Source organism: Empidonax traillii, unplaced genomic scaffold (genome assembly GCF_003031625.1).
Source record: "Empidonax traillii isolate 1590-97213 ecotype Southwest subspecies unplaced genomic scaffold, ASM303162v1 scaffold957:size654520, whole genome shotgun sequence".
In the NCBI taxonomy this organism is placed as follows: Eukaryota; Metazoa; Chordata; class Aves; order Passeriformes; family Tyrannidae; genus Empidonax; species Empidonax traillii.
Window position 1 is genome coordinate 384821 of NW_020956150.1, and position 14154 is coordinate 398974.

The window sequence follows — 14154 nt, forward strand, 5'->3', positions numbered from 1 at the left end:
ATAAGGTGGGTAAAGCACCAGCTCCTCTCTGGCCCCTCACAGGCAGCTGAAGTGAGGGCAGTAAAGCACAGATAGCCCTGCACCCCCTGAGCCCCACAACCACCACCAGAGAGGGGCCTGGAACGGGCTGTGCTCCCTCTGCAGCTGAGGAACACAACCCAAGCTGGGTAAAAACCTGATGCCTATTTCAATCGAGATTTTAAATTTCACAAACGCAGTTTTAAAAATCCCAGAGGGGTTTAAGTGCTTTTCATTGAATAATTAAGCAAAAAAGTGACGGGTGGATGACAGGGAGAAGCCCTCCCATGAGCCCCGTGCTCAGACCCCAACAGCCCCCACCACCTCACACACCCACACTCAAACACCCAGGACTCCACCTCAGGTTTCAACATTCAATTTTATTAACAAAGTGCAAACAGATTTAAACTAAATTGTACAGCATGGCACATTCACATGGACACAGGGCAGGGGCAGCAGGACAGGGACAACACCAGCTACTCACAGGGCCTCATGCTTTGTCACTAACCAGGGATCAGCTCCCAGAGGGGCTTCACAAGTAGTTGAGCAGCTCAAAATGCAACGAACAGTGGCAAAGAGTTTGGCAATGGATGCGGTTGGTCCACGTCACCGACCGGGGAAAACACCTCGAGTGGCGCCCGCTCCACCCCAGCTCTGGAGCCACCGCCGGGCCCGGGGTTAAAATGAGGACAGTGCCACGCTCGTGGTCATTCCAGCAGGACACACCTCCCAGGACAGGGCTCAGCACCTTCCCAACGGTTGCTCAGAGCAGGTGAGGCTGGCAGAGCCAGCAGGAACGCAGCCTGTAGGGCGAGGCCTAACAAGGTGGCTGCGCCCCAGGGACAGGTTTAAGACAATGGCAGAAGAATCACAGAATGGAGAGCACACACAGCCATCGACAGCAGCCTCGGGCTCAGCTCCAGGGAATGCACACCCCTCTCCCCAGGGATGCAGCGCTGGGTCTTCAGGCCCCAAGCCCACACTCTACCTGCTCCAGACAAAGAGATTCCACTGAAAACCCTCCTGCCGGGGCAGCTTTAAGGCTTCAAACAAACACAGTCTAAGGAATCAAAACTTTATGTCAGCTGCTTCAACCCAGTCAGTTTTGTGCTGATTACAGAAGCATTCAGATCTCAGCCTGCCCTCCCTCATTCCCAGACTCCTCATTCCCAGGTGGAGCTCAGGAGGGCAGGGCAGTCATGGCCTCCCCCTGGGGCTGCCAAACACAGGGATCAGGCTGTACCAACACCCACAGCAGGACTGTTGGATCTGTGGCTGCAGCTCCTGGAGCAGCACAGGGAAGGTGCAGCCCCAGGACAGGAGAACCATCCCAGTTACCTGGTGGTGTCGTCTCCAGGGACAAAGTTGAGATCATCAGAACTCACTTGGTCACCATCTGGTAACACCGAGGAGTGTTCTGGGGGTGAAACACCAGCAAAGTTCAGTCACCTTCACCAGAGGGGCACCAGAACAGCCGGTGGATCCTCCCTCCCCTCCTCTGACTCAGCCCACACTTCACCCCGGGGCAGCTGCGGCCTCCCAGCTTTGATCCATTCCATGGGAAGTTAAAGCTTTTACACCAAAAGTGAGTTTCTGAAACTCCACTGAACTGCTCCAAGCTCATTCCTGCCAATTAAGATGCAAATCCCTGTCGAAGGCAGTGGTTATCTCCCTGGAATTAGCCTACTTACAGTGCCAGTGATGGCACACAGGGAGTTCCAATTCGGAACTGGCGCTGTGGGTTTTCCAACCCCCCCCGGGAGACTCACCTGAACTGACTTCTCAAGGCTAGGAAGAGTTTCCCTTTCCTGTTTTGATCCGCTTTAATTGGGATCCCAAGAGAGGAGTTCCAAATCTTACTGGCGCTTGCTTGAGCTTTAACAGCTCCACAGCTCCCCCCTGGATCTGTATCCCAGAGCCGTGTGGGAAAGCTTGGGAAGGGGGAATATCCACCCTACCTTCGGTGGAGGGCTGGGCAGAGAAGGCCTGGTTGAACACCTCTGAGGGCGAGGTGGCCTCCTCCTGCTCCTCGTTCTCCGTGTCACATTCGATGTCGCTGTCGCTGCTCATTCCCGGCAGGAGGTGGAGGACGTGCTTCTGGCACACCCCGGCTGCAAGAGACACCACAGAGCATGGTGAGATCCACGCAGCTGAGTTATCAGACTCTTTCAGGTGGAACAGCTCCCAGTCTCACATCCCAAGGGCTGGCAGGTGGACACTGAGAGCTCCATGTCCTCCCCAGAGCACAGAGAGATCCCACAGAGCAGCGGAACCAGCACGGACCACGGCTGGATTCTGTGGGGCAGCTCCACTCCAGAGCAGTTCCCACGTGCCACCAGTTGAGCCCAAGCCCAGGAGTCCACAGCTCCTTCCCCCCCCTCCAGCTGCAATTCGAAAAATTAAAAGTTGCTTTTGGAACAGCCAAGAGGGAACAGGACCCGTGGGGCAGATGGACCTGCCAGAGCCTTTGAGCAACTCTGACTGGAGTCCCACACAACAAACGTCCCCTCAAAGCAGGACCACAGCTCTTGGTGCCATCAAGGTGGTGGCAGGGGCCGTGCCAGACCCTGGGTGTGCAGTTGGGGGGTGACACTTTTTGCTTCTCAAGAGCCAACCCTCGTTGCTAAGAAAAAGCCAAGTGAGGGACCAACTCTCCCGCAGCTTTTCCTCTGAAAGGAGAACAGAATTGTAATATTTGCTTCCTGGGGTTTTTAACAATGAAGCATTTGAGGGTTTGAAGCGCTTTCCTATTGGGCTCCCAGCCCCGGGAGCAGAGCTGCATCACGATCACGCTGCAGTGACTAAGAGTAGAAATTCACTTTTGTCACTGAGAGACCTTCTGCAAATGCCAACTCCCACACGAGCCCGCACACACTGCAGCTCGAGAAGGATGCTGGCACCTTAATATAGGCTTTGAGCTACAATCCAGTCATTGAAATTCAAATCAGTGCAGGGGTGGAAGGCAGGAGAGTTTTAGCGAGATAAGAAAAAACTCTTCTACGTGGACTTTCAGAAAAAAAAAAAAAGGCAATATTGTTTTTTTCCAGCGTGGAAAGGATGCAGGAAGGGAGGGGGAAAAGTTTCCTCCAAGTCTCTAAGGAAACTGGCTTATGTACCACAACAGCCAGCAGGAATGAAGTGCTGAGAGGTTGGAGTGAGGACGTGGAGGAAGTGACTGGGGGGGTTTGTCCCTGAAGGCAGGAGACTTCAAAGCCAAGGTCACTGACCACTGTTTTAATTAGATAAGAAATCCTCTCCAAGGCCACTGGACCAGACACCAAAGCAAAGACCTGGAGACAAAGGAAGAGGCACAGAAAGCAGCTGGTTGTCCAGGCAGGGAGGTGGTGGCACCACATCTGCTCCGTGACAGCCCCGTTCCTCCACACACGGCAAGGACACATCTCCCCTCCTCTCCTCGCTCACGTTTATTCCACAGCTGCCAAAGGGTCCAGCAAAGTTCAACAGCCATGAGAGCAGCTTTTGGGGCTCGTTGGCTTTGGGGGGTTCTGCTCTTTGTCCTTCCCCCTGAAGCTGCCAGGGCAGAGGTGGCTCAGCAGAGCCCCGAGCGCGGCCACGCTGCACCCGCCCCCCCTGGCCCCGTTACCTTCGTCTGGCCCCGCAGAGGGGCCTTCTGACACCATTCCCTGCAGCTCCCCGGGCTCAGAGCTGCTCTCCACACCTCCTGCTGCTGCTCCTTCTGCCCGACAGCCCTTGGAGTTTGAGCTTGAGAAAGAATTCGGGAGCAAAGAGAAACCCCCAGATTAGAAATTCAGCTTGAATTCAATCCCAGAAACAAATCCTTTTAGTGCCACATCTACTTTTACTAATCTCCTGCATACCCCACTTAAACTCCCAGCTTGGATTGGTTTAGAAACGTTTAAAATATTTAAAAAATTACTCCTCAAAACTTTTCCAGTTTTTTTTTCCCAAAAAAGGTGACTTTAGCTGCTTACAAAGAAATAACCTGAGTATTCCATTGCCCTTTGTTTAGTTGCCCAACAGGGAATTATCATGAAATAGCCAAAAAATAGAGTCACAGTGAAAAACATCATCTTAAAACAAGGAAATCAAAAGTGACTAAACCTCAGTCAGAGGATATTTTGCATGGAACAGTGGGAAAACAGACTGGGATGCCTTTCAAATCCAAGTGTCAGGTACCAGCCACAGCTGATCAAAATAAAAGAAAAAAAATTAAAAGGAAAGAAGAAAAAAAAGACAACTTGTAACCTAGTTATAAACCCAAAAATTGATGTCCAGAGGGAACAGCAGCAAGCAAGTAAACTTCAAAGTAATTTCCCTTTCATGCTACAAGTACGTTTTAGTAGATTGTGGAGTTTTCTGTAGATCAAGGGAAGGTGGGGGAGGAGACAACAAGAGGAAAGAAGAATAAAACCTTTACCCCAGAGCACCAACTTTTCTGCTCTTCTCCACAGTAGCCAAGCCAGCCAAGGCAGGAGCTCCCCCGTCGGAATCCGAGCCCTCACATGGCCTGTCCTCCTTGGGCAGCGCCTCGGCCAGGGCCCGGTGCCGACTGCCCAGCTTGGAGCTCCCCAGGCCACCTGGGCAGAGAAACACAGCTGGGACTCTGCATTCCCCCTCTGGACACCTGAGAGGGGTAAAACACCCGTTCCTGTGTCAAGTGTTCCCTCGTTTCCACTCGAAGGGAAACCCCGGCTTTGGCAAACTCGGGAGCGGCACCATCGGCCAAGTCCCACAGCTCCCCATCCAGGGGACTTCCCGAGTGCCCTTCCAGTCAAAGCACGATTTAAACCCAGGTCAGCACTTTCTGATCCAGGATTTTCCCTGAAACATCTTCACTGAGACCAAAAGTAACACCTAACCCATCTATCTATGCCCACTGCGAGGCTCTGCTTCCCAGATCAGCTCCCAAAGGTACAGGAACATCCACTCCATTTGGGAAAGGATCCAGTCAAGTTTCAGGGAAAGTCCAGTTGCCAAAGAAAAGACTTACGGAAAAGCTTTTGCCCAACAGCTGCCCAGCTGTGCCCTGTCACACGAGGACCACTGGCCTGGGTTACCTTCAGGAGCCTGAGTGTCTCCCTTGAGGCGCAGATTCACATCCCCACAGTCCATGGCTCTCCTCAGGGACAGACTTCCCGCTGCTCCAGAGCGAAGGGGCTTTGCTGAGCTGCTTTTCTTACTGGCAGCTGCAAGAATAGTTTCAAGATGTGACAAGTGTTCAGCCAAACCATTGCAGTGCCCTGTCCTTGTGCCTAAGTGAAGCTCATTAACTCCCACTCCCACACAAAATTCCTTCCACATCTTCCTGACCAAGAGCTGGGCTGGAGGGAAGTTTGGCTGACTGTGGATGTGGCCAACAGTATGCAAGTCATGCTCAGTGGCTTTATACTAAGGCATCCTTCAGAAAGCTCCATCCACATCCCTTCAGTCAGCAGAGCACGAAGGAGAGAGAGATCCAGACCCAAATCCTGGCTTGCTCGGATTTTAGGAAGATTTCCAGTCAGTAAGTACAGCAAGCCTGTTAATTTGTTCCCTGGTAAGCACACCATGCAACAGCCCCAAGGTCAAAGCTGGGCCAGACACAGAGCAGTGCCCAGGGAGTGCCCCTCAGCCTGGATCACTCTGACACTGGGTTAAACCTCAGAATGTGTCACTGCATCAGGTGTGTCACTGGCTGTGGAGTGAAGTTTGGGTGTTTTTATAGAGAAGGGCTGGACTCCGTTTCAGTGGCATTGACTTCCTCAAAGGCAGGGCAGGGGCACATTTCTGGGGCTTCCAGCTGAACCTGAGAACGAGCAGCTACACAAGGCCTATTTCCAGATGCTGGGACGTGTAAACCACCTGCAAGGGTGCCATTTAAATCCCCCCTTTTCCATGCACTTACAATTCCTTATGTAACAACTGGTGACTGAAGACTTTGTCAGCAGTTCCATCCCTATTTCCTGCAGTTTGCTGCAGCTGTCGGTCCCACAGGCAGCCAGAGCCCCCTGCTCGATGGAGAAGAAGCTGGGCTGTCCCTCACCAGAGCCAGCATTGCTGCTCCTCACTTCGGACAGCTGGTTCTTCACGTCTGACATTTTGCTCCTGACTTCAGCCATCTGGGTTTTCAGCCTCTTGAGCATCTTCAGGTCGGGCGGCACTCGCCACATGGCCTGGTGCCGCCGCTGCTCCCGCTCCTTCAGGGAATAGGATGAGGCTTCACCAGGGGAAAAGTCAGAGAGCACAGCAGGTGAGCAAAACCATCCTCAAATACACACAGACATCAATCTCTAACAGCTCTTTTGCCCTGCTGTGAAAAGGAGGGGCACACAGATCCTCCTCTGTCCTGGTGCGGCACCGCACTGAGGTCACCAGCACGGCACAGCTCCTGGGACAGCAAGGGTTTGTTCCTTGTGGGGGAAGAAGCCCCCAAAACCTGCTCTCTGGGAGAAACCAGGTTCCCAGTATTGCTGCAGGAATTCTGGTGACACCTGAGCTACTGATCTGCACCACCAGACAAGCTTTAATTCAGGTCAAGTTTGTTACATGTTTTCAGAAAAACTGTTGACTGTACAAAATTCTTGTACCACCAACATACGTGAACACAAAGAAATCAGAAACTAGGAAAGGAATTCCCTTAAGTACCTCCCAGCATAAGATCAGGTCAAGCAGCTAATACCTGAGGAAGCCTCTGTGCTGCTCAGCTGGAATTAGATCAACCTGGATGTTTGGGTGAAGTGTTGTAAATTGTGTGAGTGTTTCGCTGCAAATTCAGCTGCTCCAAGCCCTGAAGTCAAGTGGCTCTTAGAAACCTTCACCCCAGGAGGTGAAGTCTGGCAAACTCCAAATGCAACAGCAGCCTTCCCTTAGCTGACCAGCCTGAATAAGCTGTGGGAACACTCAAACCTCAAGGGCATCTCCCCAAAACAGGTGATTTTGGGTGTGTAACCAGTAGGTAGAGATGACCAAGAGGCCACTCAGCACAACAGGAGAGCTCCACCCTGCTCCAGTGGCACAGCACGAATTACAAAGCACTTCCCAGGGCTTTTTCCAGGCCAACCAGAGCTGAGACTCTCACAGTTCATGTGCTGCTCCCCCTCTTTTCATCCTCATGGAAGTGCCTTCCACTTTTGGAAGTATGGGTTACACCCACTGAAAATTCAGGACTGTTGATGTAACTGCATTTAAAAAGCTAAGGACAAAGGAACAGAAACAAAGGGACACAAAGGGTTGGAGCCAGCTTTTACATTCAGTGACACCAGTGGCACCGTGGCAGCAAACCCAGCATTATTTGGGGCAGAGGGACCCATTATTTCTCTCCTGTCCTGGGGAGTCACCAAAGGTGGTTTCAGAATGACCTGAGGTGAGTGTTGAACGTGATAAATGCATTATTGAGGTTTGATTTAGTTTTAATTCTTCACTATCAAAGCCAGGGGAAGGAGCAGCCTCCAGGCCCAGCCCTGGGAGCAGATTCCCAGCTCTCCTGCCTCTGTTGTACAGGGAGTTCATTGCTATTTTTGGTTGAAGGGTCCTAAATGAACCACAAATACCCTTCAAAGTCTTCAATTATTCAAATGCCATCACTATTTTTGGTTCCTGACATTTTGATCCGTTCCTCTTCCACAAGCACTCACACGTGCTCCTCCAGCCTTACAACTGCACACATCTTCCTGCTTCCAATTGCCTTTCTCAGGCAGAAGGCAATTCCAGGATTTATTTTGTTAATTTACTCCCTTCTCCAAGTCCTCCCAGCCACTCTGGGTACCAAATGTGTGTGCAGGCAGAGGTGGAACTGCTGCCTCAGCAAAGAGCTGCTCCAGAAAAGGCCCTCCCAGTCACCTCCCACCGCGCTCTGAGACATCTCCAGGCTGGAATGAAATCATCTGACACAGGATGTAGTTACCTCTGCTCTGCAGAAGAGAGGCAGGAGGACGTGGCTGAAGGCCCCAAAGGTTTTCCATGCCATTCCTGTCTTTCAGATCCAGCAGGTGGATTAAAATTAAGGGATCTATATCCAGCAAGCTGCTGCTGGCTGTGGAGCCCAGGGCACTCGCTCCCCGCCGGGAAGGTCTCCCACTCGCACTGCTGTAGCCGTGGCTCGTACCTGAAGATGGGAAACAGGAAGAATGGGAATGTGTGGGACACAGGGATGGATTATTCCCTGGGCAAAAATAAAGAGGTAGAGTTATCCAAGCAGATCAAGAACGAAAAACATTCAGGGAAAATGAACAAGACATGGGTTTGTCATGGATTTATGGGCTCTGAAAGCAATCAGATATGCCCCTAATTAAAGTTTAGGATAAAAAGCACAGGGAGGGGGGAAGTGCTTCACTTCATACCTTTTATGTAAGTCTCTCAATAAACAGATTTGTTAACTCATCAATACAAAGAGCACTTATTTTGAGGACCTGCACAAGCTTTCTAGGTGTGGTGTGGGTGTCCCTAGTTAGATTGAGGAGGGACATTCCCACCACACAGTGGCCAAGGTTTTTAAAGGATGCAAAGTCTTCAGAGACATAATTTGATCTGTGAGACTAAATTTGTACAGTTTAGAAAAACTCCCTTCCAACACAGCCAGGCTGGGACTAACAGTCAGACTGGAAAACAGTGCCACACGTAAATGCAAGAAGCTCAGGTGAAGAGATCATGTCAGCTCTTCCAAATGCTGTTAAAAATAATGTTCTAAAGCCTCCTAAACTTTTACAGCTCCTCCAGCCACTGTGCTGCTACTCTACAGGCTCCCCCCTGCAGAAGGGGACACGTGGGTCATTCAACTTCCAAGCTCACAGGAAGTTTTCAAGGAGTTTTGAAGCAGTTAAGGAATTCTGTCTTCCAAGCCCTGGCAGATTTGCACCAGCAGCACAAACAGCACTTCCAGTGCCATAAACAAATATGCTATCATTCCATATAGATACATTTCCCTCAGAATTTTATTAACCTAGGACTATAATCATCCCTAGGCTGCAAGAAATCCTGGAATACTTTCATATTGCATTTCAACTGCAGTTCTGCTTCACCTGGGAGGATTCTTTACTTCATTCCCTCCACGCTCTTTAGGTTTTGCAGGGCACTTAAACCCCAGTGAACGTGTCACCCACTCAGAGGTCACAGAGGTATCAGTAAAAATTGCTTCTCAGTTGGCTTTTGATGGGAACACAAAAAAATTCCAGAGAGGCACAGAGCTGCCCTCAATATTTATACATCATTTTGAAGCCAGAACATTCAGATTTTTCCCTCCCTCCTTTTTTTTCTATTGAACTGACGAAGTGTTTCTGCTACACTGCAATAATCGGCACAAACCACATGATGCAGCATTTCCAAAAATAGAAATGCCTGCAGAACACACAGCTTGGCTTTGCTTCTAAGAAGCACAGGGGAAGGAATCCAGCAGTGTTTTGCAGAGATGGGAATTCTGAAGTCTTTTTTTTTTTTTTTTTTCCATACCTGATGCTCCAGGAGCGGCAGCAGCTGCTGCATCCTCCACGAGATCTCCCTCTTCCAGCTCCATGGTACTGGTGTATTCCACATCATTTTCTCCAGACCTTGGAGGATGATCAGGCAGGAAAAAGGAGAATACAACTATTAGTTTTTCTCAGCTCTTGCTAAACGTTGTGGCACAAACCTCCAAGTGCTGTAAATAGTATTTTCTGCATTCCAAGCTGCACAAACTGAACAATGACAGTGTGGAAATTAAATGGCCGAGAGTGCCACACGTACCTAGAGTGCAAAACCTGATCCTGCAAACTTCTATCTGTGTTGTAACACATTCTCACATTTGAATGAAGATTCCAGGATCTGACATTGGCTCAGCCATGGGGTTTGAGTTCCCTGGTTTAAACACCTGTCCTTATTAGCACTCTCCTACTGCTACAACACTTCCCAGTACCAAACCTCTCTCTCGTGCCAGTGCTGAAACATTCCTCAAGAGTGTTTTGGGAAAGAACCTTCACAGATCATCACTTGTCAAACACAAATGCAACACTAAAATAAATAAAGAGATCAGGAAGACAGTAACCAGCTGACCAAAAATTCAGTGTTTAGTGTTGAATCCGAGCTGTTTCCAGTGTAGGACCCACTCTTGGCACTGCACTGGAATCCCACACACCAGCAGATGAACCAGTTCCCACTGGAATTAGGATGATTACCCTGAGACACAAGATGATCTGAAAGGCATTAGAAGTTACTCACATGGTTTCTTCATCGATGTCATTCTCTTCAGTGTTACTGGTTGCTGTTGAGCTGGCTGAAGAGCTGCTGCCATCCAGGTGGTTCACCTCATCCTCCCCAGCAAGGTCTATGTCCAGGTCACCGTCAGAGAGTTCGTGCTGCAGGCAAGACAGGGAGGTTTCTGATAAAGGAACATGCTGGTTGTACCTTCAGGCATCCCCCAGGGTCATCCTGGCACACAGAAGGGGCTCAAAGCACAGTAAAGGCTGTAAAAAAAAACTGGATTTTTCAGCTGGAACTCTGAAAGTTTTACGTGGAGGGATGCATTAGTTTTGTTCTGGAACAACTCTCACGTGTATCATCTCCTGTTTCCACACCAAGGATAATAAATCTAATTTACAGTTCAGGAGTTGCCCTATGTTTCTATTGCTGTCCTATCACAGAAAGCTACAAACAGAAAGGCAGAAAACAGAGAATTCCTACGTTCAAGTCTTCATGCTGGGTCTTCTCCTCCTCCTCTTCCTTGCTCTCCCGTGCCAAGCCCGGAGCAGAGAAGTTCTCCAGCAGAGCTTCAATGCTTTGTCCAGGTTTCTTTGACCTTGTTTCTGACCCATCGTCGTTCTGGGGACTCAGATGAGTGTCTGGAGGTGAAACCCCTCGTGATTTCTGGGTCCTGGACAGTTCAATTGCAAGCCTCTGAAACATCACAGGGAGGCACAGAAATGAACAGGGGGAACAATAATGGAGCATCACCATCAAATCCGTAAGTTTTGGTGACTGGCACTGATACTATTTTAATAACACCAATATCAAACTCCCAACAATCACAACTTACAAATGTGAACACTGTGACCTACACCAGGTAATTACTGGTCGGTAAAAGGTGATTTTACATTAACACACATCCCACTTACTTCTTTCAGGTTATTTATTTGTTGGATATAACTGGTCTGAGCTGCCTCCAGCTGAGCAATGTACCAGTGCTGATCTCTGCACTTCTGGAAGAAGGTTGGGGAGCGCACTTGGAACCTTCAAAGGAAGGTTTGAAAAGGTTTTTAGGAGGGTCAGGAGTAACTACTCCTCCAAGCAAGAGACACTTCAAATTCCCACAACTCCCTCTGGCCCATTTCCTTCTCTGAAGCCCCCGATAGTGAAACCCCATTTACCACAAAGCACATTTTGAATCCCACTCCCCAGTCATCTCCTGTTTCAGCAGCAGAGGTGACACTCTGAGCCCCTCAGGGCTGCCCCCTCACCTGAGGATCACGGTGTCGTTCTGCCTGTTCAGGTAGCCCTCGTTGGCCAGCAGGTCCAGGCGGAAGAACCTGTTGTAGCCCCAACATTCCCCCACTTCGAAGTCGGAGGCGAACTCGCGGATGATGTTCTTGGTGGGGTCGTTGGTGGACTGGTGAACCATCTCCACACGGTACTCGTACCTGCACAGGCAGGAGAACAGGGGGCAGGGCTGCTGAATGGGTCAGGTTTAACACTTGCACTTCCCAAGAGGATTCTCTGCCCAGCTGAACAGGCTTAAAATGTTGCTGAGCACTTCCATGAACAGTGCAGGGGGAAGGAAGGAGCAAAAGGGAGCAGAGTGGACTCTGGGACTGAGCACTGAGACAGAAACTCTCCTCAGCTGTTTTGCCAACTTGCTTTTTATCTCGAGAAAGCCACTGAGTAACAACTTTAAGTTATCTCTGGGAGCAATTCAAAGCTCAGTGAACAACACAAGTCCCACCATCCTTTCCAAGAGGGCTCTGCATCAGTCCCTGGCAACACCACAGCCCTTTAGGCCATTCTCAGCAAGCACCAGCAGAGAAAACACCCAATGTCAGCTCTTACTGCAGCTTTACTTACTTGGATGTCTCTGGCAATCCAGCAGACAGCTCCAAGAACACAGACAGGTAGTAGCCCCTTACTACTCCATTTCCATCCTTCAAATAAAATTGAGAAATTAATTTAAATAAGGAAAAAAAAAAAAACTAGGAAAAATCAACAACCTCGATAGAGAAGGTTTAGAAAAGTTTAGAAAACAGCTTCAATCAACACTGAATTTGCAGCAGGAATCTCTGGATGTTACACTTGTGATTCTTAGTCTTCAGGGACCTCCTGCTGTGACGTGAATCAACAAGGAGTTTGCACCTGGAAGCACATCCACAGTGCAGCATTGGTATCTCAGACACAGATCTCAAGGTAAAAGTTTTATTCCTCTATTAACACTTTGGGGCTTTGATTTAGTGGAAGTCTGAATAGACAAACACTTGTCAATGCGTCAGAAAAACATTATTTCATGTCAAGCATTAGTTCTGAAATATTTTACACGCAGACACAATTCAAAGCTACCTAATTTTTGAGAAAAGAGCAATTTCTTCAGGAAAAAAAAAAAACTCATGCAACATGAAAAAGTTAGATCAGTTAACTGAGAAACAATATTAGAGTCAAGAAATCAAGAAGTGCAGCAAAGCCTCCATCACACTCACCTGGATCAAGGACGAAGAATGGCTCAACTTGAATCCTCCAGGTTGAAGGAACATTTCAACTTACCATCGAAAAAATAGATTTTAATGCCTTCTGACAGCACACCTCATGTAGCCAATCCTGAATTCACTGATAACCTACACACCTTGCCATCTCTGCACTGCAAGAACACAGTTTGGGGCATATGTGGGGGTAAAAACTGGAGCCAGTTCTCTGAGGATGGCCCAGAAATCACTTCCAGACACAACTGGTGCTCCACCTGTTTCTGCAGACCAGGACTGCATGAAGATCCCACCTTGTGGGTTAACATTCCAACATGGACAGAGCTACTGCTTCACAAATTGGAATATTCAGCCCACTGAAAGGATTTTAGTTCATTACACGTTTTAAATGCCCAGTTAGAGAACTGGATGAACAACTAACACCTTGTCCTCCTCCCACCTTCCCCAGTAAGTGATGTTCATGAACACAGAGTTAAGTTTTTCTACATCTCATTTCTGTAAGAAACATCTGCACATAAACCCTGGGTAAAAATAGCTATTAAAATTCCTCTGTCATACTGGTAACACCCATTTTTAATTGCTTTTTAAATCAACCAGGTTAACTGCAGTGAGAATGTTCATGCCAGAGAGCTGGAGGCAGAGAGGAAATTCTCCAGCAGTTGGTGATCAACTCTACAACTTTCTGGTGTTCTTCCCCTACAGCTTTTTATGGACAACATGAGAAGTGATGATTCCTGACAGGAGGAGCCTGGGAATGCTGGTGAAGTGTCTGGGGTGGGGTAGAGGATAAAACTCACCGGATAAACCTTCAGCCTCCAGCAGAGGCCTGACACTTGCAGGGGGGGGCTGTACACGGGGTCCGCTCGCTGGCGCAACGTGCTGTGGAGGGAGGAGCAAACACCGGATTTTGGGACCTTGAACTGCACAAACAACTCCTCTGTTCCATTCCAGAGCCACCCCTCCTGCTGCAGGAGCAGCATGTGAGCTAAGGGCCCACCCAAATACATGTGCTCCTCGTAAAACTGTCCCATTTTTTCTTCAAAAAGAAAAATAAGTAGTTCTCTTTTATCATGAGGAATCTTTTTAGCAGGCAGTTTAGCTGGGGTTGATTGTTCACCTGGCAAACGAGAGATTTTTAATGGAATTCTAAGATCCAGCAGTTTCCTGTAGACATTATTCTGTGTTTTAAATAACACTACTCATGGAGGGAAGGCACAGAAGAAGGTTCCCAACATTCACAGTAATAATTTAAGATAAATTCTTACCTGAAGTTTTCCAAGACAAACGTGGTTGAGTCATAGGCTGGAACCAATTCACTGCAGGGGGAAGGAATAAATATATGACAGTGGAAATACATGGCATTAAAAATCCCAACTTTTGGAATCTGCAGAAGCATTTTGGATGATTTAGGTCAGCAGAGCCACTGGGTTATTGTGGTATAATTCCATCTACAAGCCTTCTCTCCAGCACCTCTCCATGTGACAGCACACAACAATAAAAGTAATATTTATAGCAATCAAAAGTATTT

General features: G+C 48.7%; 1 protein-coding gene across 2 annotated transcripts in view; it reads right to left on the reverse strand.

Annotated features, from left to right (window-relative positions):
- Positions 1-378: 378 nt before the first annotated feature.
- TRIM37 (tripartite motif containing 37) overlaps positions 379-14154 on the reverse strand; it is a 22964-nt gene continuing 9188 nt past the window's right edge. Inside the window, exons 9-24 of one of the 2 annotated variants that reach the window (XM_027903330.1) lie at positions 13892-13942; positions 13424-13505; positions 12004-12080; positions 11403-11582; positions 11061-11175; positions 10630-10842; positions 10168-10304; positions 9424-9521; positions 7883-8083; positions 6023-6196; positions 5058-5186; positions 4418-4577; positions 3623-3741; positions 1977-2129; positions 1357-1435; positions 379-1006 (exon numbers count right to left, since the gene is read on the reverse strand). In XM_027903330.1, the coding sequence (XP_027759131.1) occupies positions 1003-1006; positions 1357-1435; positions 1977-2129; positions 3623-3741; positions 4418-4577; positions 5058-5186; positions 6023-6196; positions 7883-8083; positions 9424-9521; positions 10168-10304; positions 10630-10842; positions 11061-11175; positions 11403-11582; positions 12004-12080; positions 13424-13505; positions 13892-13942 (1972 nt within the window). In that variant the 3' untranslated portion in view covers positions 379-1002. Of the gene's footprint in view, positions 1007-1356; positions 1436-1976; positions 2130-3622; positions 3742-4417; positions 4578-5057; positions 5187-5884; positions 6197-7882; positions 8084-9423; positions 9522-10167; positions 10305-10629; positions 10843-11060; positions 11176-11402; positions 11583-12003; positions 12081-13423; positions 13506-13891; positions 13943-14154 lie in introns of both variants that reach the window. The other variant, XM_027903329.1, reaches the window with a different exon arrangement.